The sequence below is a fragment of the Zosterops lateralis genome (assembly GCF_965231275.1).
Source record: "Zosterops lateralis genome assembly, chromosome: 7".
NCBI classification, from domain to species: domain Eukaryota; kingdom Metazoa; phylum Chordata; class Aves; order Passeriformes; family Zosteropidae; genus Zosterops; species Zosterops lateralis.
Genome location: NC_139767.1, coordinates 18,127,808 through 18,135,946, shown reverse-complemented (window position 1 = coordinate 18,135,946; position 8,139 = coordinate 18,127,808). Strand labels below are relative to the sequence as shown.

Below are 8,139 nucleotides of genomic sequence, written 5' to 3'. Positions count from 1 at the left end.
ACTAGTCTTCTTCATGAGAAAACTCTTCCCAGCGTGCAATTGTAGGCTTTAAAGAGAAAAGGTAATATGGGGTTCTAGCAATATTCTGTGTTCTAGCTGTTAAAACACTCAACTTTCTTGACTGAATTAATTAAAGGGTGGTTTTATGTGGGAGATCCTGAGCATTTGATGATTCCATATTTCTAATCCCTTTCTCTTTCATCAATAGAGCAATATTCCTCTTTGGTTCAAGGTCTGTAAGTTTGTCATACAACTCGAAGCTACTGTGAACAAAGTAAATAAGTTAAATCTTGACCAAAGAACACATAAAACTGAAATATAATCTCTTTTCAAAAGTAATTATTACCAAGATTTTCAAACTTTATTTTGGAAATGCTTAGTGTGCAGAAGCATTTCCACACAGTCCTTCTGCTGAAATTCTTAAGACATTTATACAAAAGAATAATAAATGTGAAACACCAACAGTGAAGTTCATTCATTTAATTAAAATGAAAAACAGTCCATAGATTTAAAGGAGAACTTGGTCCACATAAACGAACTATGTAAGTTTTGTTCTAGTCCATTCTAGGGTGGAACTGACATTTAATCTAGTCTATGCTTCTGGAATAATCTAAATTAGGAAGTGCTCTTGTAGTATCTCTAGAAAATAGTATGTAAATATACAAAACATCAAGTCGTGTTCTAAGCTATGTCAAGAATCAAATCCTCCTTTAAAGAGAAATAATCTTTAGTCTACAATTGAACATTTAAATACAAGGCAGAAACCAGTGCGTCAGTGATAATTTTTCCTACAATTCTTCCCTTGGTATTTTAAGTCTGAAAAACAGTATTGCTTAAAATTAGCAAATATATAAATTTGGTCCGCAAAAAATCTTGTAGCATGTAGAAAAGAGAAATACATGTATTGCAAATTGATCTTATTCATAGCATAAATCTATAAAACTATGTATTATTTAGGAAAAATAGGTTAAAAAGGATCTTATTTATAGGCTTAAACCTTGTCCCAACACCATATGGGTAGTGTACAGAAAAATTAGTATTATGCTTAGGATATGTAGTTTGTGGAAACTACTGAGTGTTTCTTGTTATTTTCCCAGTAAATTGCAACACATACAATTTTAAAAAAAATGTACTACTAAAGTGACCTTTGAATGAAATTCCAGAAGTACAAGAATTAAAATAATCCTAAGTTTGAAATTCATGCTTTCTATTTAAATAAATTTGACATTACCGTTTTCTTAAACTTAATTTTTACTATACATCTTTAGTTGCAACAGATAAACAGACTGTCACAGACTGAATTTGTTGGCAGGATTTTTCTGTTTTCCCTCTATCAGCTTCAGCTCTATCAAATGCTAGTTGATTAATACTGGAATGATTTTTAATACAGTATTCTACTTTTCACAAACATCAATTTAAATGAAAAGGGCATATGACACCTTAGAAGCAGAAATGTTACTTAAGGCAGAAAGTTAAATTATTGTCTATTAGTACAGGCAGAGTCAACTAGAAATAAAAATACTGAAAACATTATTTCATTTTATTGGGCTGTAATGGGGAGGGACCACAATTAAAAAGAAAAAAAACCACCTACCACGTTGAACTGTTGCACTTTCCCTCCCTCCTTCAATTGTACAATTATATACAAATCTGCTGAACTTCCTCAGGATTAGGCAAGTCTGCACTAAAATAAAATGGTCATTTTAGCAGCTTGATTCCAGAGTGGCCACCACCCTGCCAGTCTTGCGAACTTCTTTCTCCTTCTTTTGAACCTTTTCCTTCTGCTTTTCCATTTTTTCCTGTGTTTTTCTAATATCCTTAATTTTTTTCTTTATTGTTGATCGGTCATTTTGACTGGAAACTCCCAAAGCCTTTGGAGGAGAAAACAAAATGAAACCTCATCAGTAATTTTTTTCAACAGCACTGTCAACAGTACTTGTGCATTAACAATGTAAGAAAGTGTTATTCAGTTTTCTACAAGACAGTCTGTTTATTTGAAAAATAAAGACTTTGGGCCTCACAAACATTGCAAATGATTATCTGGGTAACAAGGTAGGTAAGGAAACCAAGTCCAACTATTCAGTTGTGAAATAACAGTTTTGTGTTGCATTTTACAAACATGTAAAGCCCTGAGAATTTCCAGAAAATAAAATCACAGGTAGTAGTCTCCAGATATTTTTCTAGCTCTTTTTATACACAAGGAATTTTTACTCAGTAACTACTCTTTAATTGTAAGGATTTGTAAGTGTGTTACTTAAGAAGCGGCTCAGGAAGCGGGCGGTGCACTTCGATTAGCGAACGGCAGGTGGCAGCAGGCGATTCCAGGTGCCTGGCCGCACTGGCGCAGTGTCAGCCCGGCCGCGCCAGGCGCACACGGACCTGGAGCATCAACGTGCAAGGTTCCACAACCGCAAACAGCCATTTCACAGGCCAGCCACTAGTATTATAAAATACTGGACATTTAGTGCTGCATGTCTATTTAAAATGCAGGCATATTCTGGAGACTGAAGTTAGAACAGCTTTTCAACCCCAAGCCCTCAAATTCTGCTACTGATCATTAATAGTGATTTGCCTTATGCCAAAATAGACCAATGAACCTCTTCTAGCTGTACAGCTTGCCTGTCCATAATGCAGTCTCATAATCTAACAAGAAAGAAAAACTGCAGGAGTTTACCAGCACTATAAGGGATACATATATACTGCAGCTTCCAGGTGTAAAATGGCAAGAAAAGGCTCAAAAAAATTCAGAATATGTATTTTCAGCAGGAGTAAAAACTTGAAACGTTTAAAATGTCACCAGATCGGAATTTAGCTTCTCATCTGAAGAGGAAATGTCAAAGAAACAGATTTCTAAAACTGAATCCTGCAATTCTATTTGAATTGGCTAGAACTTGTTTTGATATGACCTTATGTTGAAGTTGATGACAGATGTATCAAAACTCCTTGGACAATTATGCTTCATTTCCTCAAGATACAAACAAAGAAGCAATATTTGTTATTTTTCTAGCTATAAAGAGCCTGTCTTTAATTCTACAATGAATTACTAATTACCATCTACCTATACAGTCTCCAAGGATTTCAAAAGCAACTCAAAGTAACAAAAGCAAATAACTCTATCCCTTAAAAAACCACAAAACCAGGAAACTGGACTTTGTAGGTTAAAAATACATCTAAATAAGCAGTGAAACCTATACAGTTCCAAATCTATCCCAAGATGTTGACATACCTTCAACTTCTCACTGTCGAGCTGCATCAGCTGCTGCCCATCCACGTTCATAGCTGTGAACTCTGTAATATACTGCTCCATGTTCATTCCCATTAACCAGTGGCATACTTGCTGGGTGGTCCATTCAGAAATAGGTCTACTGTGCCATTGATTTTGCTTTCCTGTTGTTGTAAATTCATCATCCAATGCCTAACCAATTGAGAAAAGTCACCATAAGCAATATTTTACTTGAGTGTACGTTGAATTCCAGTTGTCAGGTGAGTTTGGTTAACCAAGTGCATTTCTAAACATGCTCTACTCCAAAAGTCAAGTTCTTGAGATCAGTTTGCCTAGTTTATTATAAACAAGACACTTCAACATTCAACACAAACTAAGTCAGAAACATAGAGAGAACATAAATGGTAAATTGGACCTATCCAAACAATGAACACACTTCCTCAGTTAGTTGGTTAAGGTAGCTCTATCTCAATGCTGGATGCTACCTTACACAGCATGAAGAATTATCAAGCACTTCAAGTCTATTGTTATTGTTAAGTGATGGAAATCCAGAATAAAAGCAATTCTAGCAGCCAGTTAATCTGATGAGTGTTCTAGGTACAGTTTTATTACATTTTGTACATTTGTAAAGAGAAGATTGTTCGTTCTTTGAACTAATACTATTACATCAACATTTTAAAAAGTCTGCCCAAATAGAAGATTACCATTTCAGAAACACAGCAGGTTGCAGACTTCCACTGAAAATATGCTCTGCCAGCTCACAAGAGCTTTTGAGGCACCCTGCTTCAATTTCATTTTGTTTCTGAGGGGAAAAGGTACTGCTGTTTGTCCTGAAGCACTGTTACTTCATCACAAAAGAAAAGCTACACAACACAGCTCAGGGTCTGTAGAGAAGAAATTCCAGTGTGGTACTTGAATCAGTAACATCAGTTAACTGAAGTCTTTTTAAGTATCCAGAAGCATCTCTCACCAGTCAGACTGCTCCACTGGGCAGCTTCCACTACTCATCCAAGATATTTGCAAACAGCAGAAAATGGTCTATCATCCACAAGAAATACTAAAATACATACTGTCACATATGTATTTTTTAATATATGTACTTTTATCATTTGAGGTTGGTGGGTGGGTGTGTATCTATATATCTCCTTTACATGAAAAAATGTGTGAAGTGTTTTATTCCAGCTGGAACTCACTCTAGATTTACTCAATCTGTGCAAGCCATGCAAAAACTTCATATCTGTAATTTCAGAGTGTAAGCACCTGAAGATGTATTCTTGTCAAAAAAACAAAGATACCCAGATTCTTTCATCTCATCAGAGAATTGCTGTCCCCTGACAGAATACTGGGGGTTCTCTGAATCAGTTTGTCCGAGCAGCAGATTAGAGCAGCTAACAGACTGCACTATGGAGTCATCGTCCAGGCTTAGCTGTGAATTGCAGCTTAGGGTTTCAGCATCATCAGTTGCTAACAAACTCCTTCTACTTCATATTGGTAAAGACAGAACCCTAAAACCAGAAGTTGTAGCAACACCTGAATCTGTGTTAAAACACATAAGACATAATCTCCTCACAGATACTTAATAATGTAAAATTTGAATTTTTCACTACTACACAAGGGAAAGCATCTGTGACTATTTTTCAGAATATGGGAAAGTGAAAACTGTAGAAGGATAAGATGAAGAACACCAGCTTTGGAGTAAGGCTTATCAGTCATTAAATAATACCTCTACATAATTTTTTTCTCAAATGTCCAGAGTCAGAAGGAACATGCCAGGCTGTGTTTGTACAGCAAAGTTAGTGTCCCCAAAACAGCCACTATACACACAAGAGATCAGCTGCAAATTCAGAAAGCAAAATTAAAACACCTTCTAAGGTATAGAAGCATGAGAAAACAATGGGCTCCTGCATAAACATGCATGTGATTCAGAAAAGAAATAAAGGCTCTGGAGATAAAGATATAAAGCCCAAGAAAACACCACTGCCATCACACCATTTAACATATTAAGAACATTAGAAGGATTACTCAGCTAGCTTGCTAACCATCTGTGAGTGAAGTGCCTCTGCTGTAACTAGCTAGCTGCTAATAACTGAACTCCCACCACGCAGTCATGTCCCCAAACTGCCTGTGAGCACCTGTCCAGCAGAGAGGCAGACTCCTCAGTGCTGCCCCTCTCTATGTCTCTAAGAGGTGCTTCATCTCCAGTTTCCCAACAATTTCAGGATTTGTAAGGCAGTGTGCAATTGTCTCCACTCCTCTGAAAGCTGGAGTCACACTGCTAGCACGACTCCTGTTGCATACTGAGGAACCCATCCAGACATCAACCATCAGGCAGAAATTATTAAGAGCTCAAGTTAGGGATCCTGTTCAGTATCTTTGTTGGTGATTTGAATGAGAGGACTGAGTGTACCCTCAGTACATCTGTGGACAACACCAAGTTTAGTCAGAGTATCAATCTGCTGGAGGGTAGGAAAGCCCTGCAGAGGGACCTGGACAGGCTGGATCCATGGGCCAGACCGAGAACATGAGGTTCAACATGACCAACTGCTGGGTCCTGCCCACAACAGCCCCATGCAGTGCTGCAGGCTGGGGGCAGAGCAGATGGGGAGTGGCCCAGTGGGAAAGGACCTGGGGGTGCTGGTCAACAGCAGCTGAACACAAGCCAGTGTGTGCCCAGGTGGCCAAGAAGGCCAGAGACATCCCGGCCTGTATCAGGAATAGTGTGAGCAGCAGGGCCAGGGCAGTGATTGTTCCACCTTTACTGGGCACTGGTGAGGTCACACCTTGAGTGCTGTGTCCAGTTCTGGGCCCCTCAGCTCAGAAAGGACATTGAGGTGCTGGAGTGTGTCCAGAGAAAGACAGTGAAGCTGGTGAAGAGTGTGGAGCACGAGTCCAATGAGGAGCAGCTGAGGGTGTTTAACCTGGAGAAGGGGAGGCTCAAGTGGACCTTATCACTCTCTACAACTCCCTGGAAAGAGTGCATAGCCAGGTGGGGGCCAGCCTCTTCTCCCAGGCACTCAGTGACAAGAGGACATAGTCTTCAGCTAGCCAGGTAAGATTCAGGTTGAACATCAGGAAGACTTTCTTCACAGAAAGGCTGATCAAGCATTGGAAAGGACTGCCCAGAGAGATGGTAGAGTCACTGTGCCTGCAAGTGTTTAAGGAAAGACTGATGTGGCACCCAGTACCATGGTCTAGTTGACAAGGTGGTGTTCAGTCATAGGTTGGAGCTGATAATCTCAGATGTCTTTTCTAACCTCATTTATTCTGTGATTCGAAATACCCCAAACTGCTATAAGATTGATTACTTATTTTTTTCCCGAACCTAGTCTACAAACTTAAAAAAACCCCCAAGAACAGAACTGTGTATTTTTCTTCATACATACTGCTTTCCAAATGAGAAAACAGTTTGGAGTTTCTTCCTTGTTTTTGTCAGAGTAGACCCTTGATACTCAATGTAATTACGGAAAAGGTACAAACAGCTTTCACTGGTCATGCAAAACCAGGACAATAAGCAACATATGAACTAGACAGAACACTGGAACTCATTATAACAGAAAGAGGCTTATTTCATCACTTTACACATGGACAATTAATAATAGACTGCTTTCATTTGAATTTTAGAACCCAAAGTTTACTGAAAGTTTGTAATACTGATCAAAGAATAATATTCAAGAAGACATCTTCAATAAAGCCTTACAATTTATACTGCTTTAAAGTTTTAGAAACACATATTCCGTTCATGAGCCATCCCATCCAAAAAACTGCAAGGAGTACTTGCAAAGATGGATTATTAACTGGAGTTCCTCTGGTTTTCATTAGATCTAAGACTATTATCTCCAAAAAAAAAAAAAAAAAAATCTGCACAAACTTAATCTACTACTACAACCTGTAAACTAGTTATATGATTTTTGACACCACAGACTTTTATGTTGGTGAATATATAACATTGTAAGACTGTGCTGACTTTCTACATATTACTGGGATATTTTAAGATTTTCACCAAGGGCTGACTTAAGACAGCTAATAAAAATCCTGTCACACTCATGAACCACCAGTCTGGCAAGCCCTCTAATTCATTTTATGTAAGATAACTATGTTCAGTTTTTAATGAGTTTTCCTAAACTAAAGGATTTAATTTATTAAGATGCCCATCAGTCAAACACCAAATGAGAAAGTATTTCAGAATGCTACCGAAGTGTGAACTTTAGGTTTCAGGTGTAGCCAAAGGAATCAGTTTTCCAGGGGAATGAACACACTTTCAGGTATCTAATTTCTACCTATATATCAGAACCACCATGTTCAGAATTTTTCTTCTGTTTCTTTTTATTGAGATGAAATTTTATGGTAAAACAAACCTGCACAGATATGAAGGGTGAGGTCAAAAATGCTGCAGTTTTCATTCACCCAGGAAGTTGCTTTAAATCAGTGGAACAGAATGGCATTATATTAAAAATTAAAAACTCTGATTTGATCAGTGAGTTAATTCTGATTTTTTATAATATAACTAGGACCAGAACACATAGGCTGATGTGTTATCCACTAGTGCATGTCCTTGATTCATTAACAGTTTTTTTACAGCGCTCTTCAACATTCAAATATGGAACAGCCATCTAGTTTCACATCACACACATTTGTTTCTATTAAACATGCTGTAGTGTGAACAACAACATAACAACACACATATACACACTTTGAAACTCACCTCATTTGAAGAGAAGGTTAAAGTGTGTGAACGACCTGATAGATTTGGTTCTGCCACTAACCCTGAAAGTTCACAACTTGGCTTGCTATGGTATGTATCATCTATGACAATTCTACTCTGCAAACAAGTGGAAATAATGTTTTATTAACTCACTTCTTGGAAAAGCAGGTCATTAGGTGACATTCTAGTAATTCTGATTTTTGTTTAAAAAAAT

General features: G+C 37.7%; 1 protein-coding gene across 2 annotated transcripts in view; it reads right to left on the bottom strand.

Annotated features, from left to right (window-relative positions):
* Positions 1-1,519: 1,519 nt before the first annotated feature.
* Positions 1,520-8,139, bottom strand: part of LOC310911579 (neurabin-1-like) — a 37,735-nt gene continuing 31,115 nt past the window's right edge. Inside the window, exons 17-19 of one of the 2 annotated variants that reach the window (XM_083865281.1) lie at positions 7,926-8,042; positions 3,227-3,415; positions 1,520-1,871 (exon numbers count right to left, since the gene is read on the bottom strand). In XM_083865281.1, coding sequence (XP_083721407.1) covers positions 1,704-1,871; positions 3,227-3,415; positions 7,926-8,042 — 474 coding nt within the window. In that variant the 3' untranslated portion in view covers positions 1,520-1,703. The remainder of the gene's footprint in view (positions 1,872-3,226; positions 3,416-7,925; positions 8,043-8,139) is intronic. The other variant, XM_083865282.1, reaches the window with a different exon arrangement.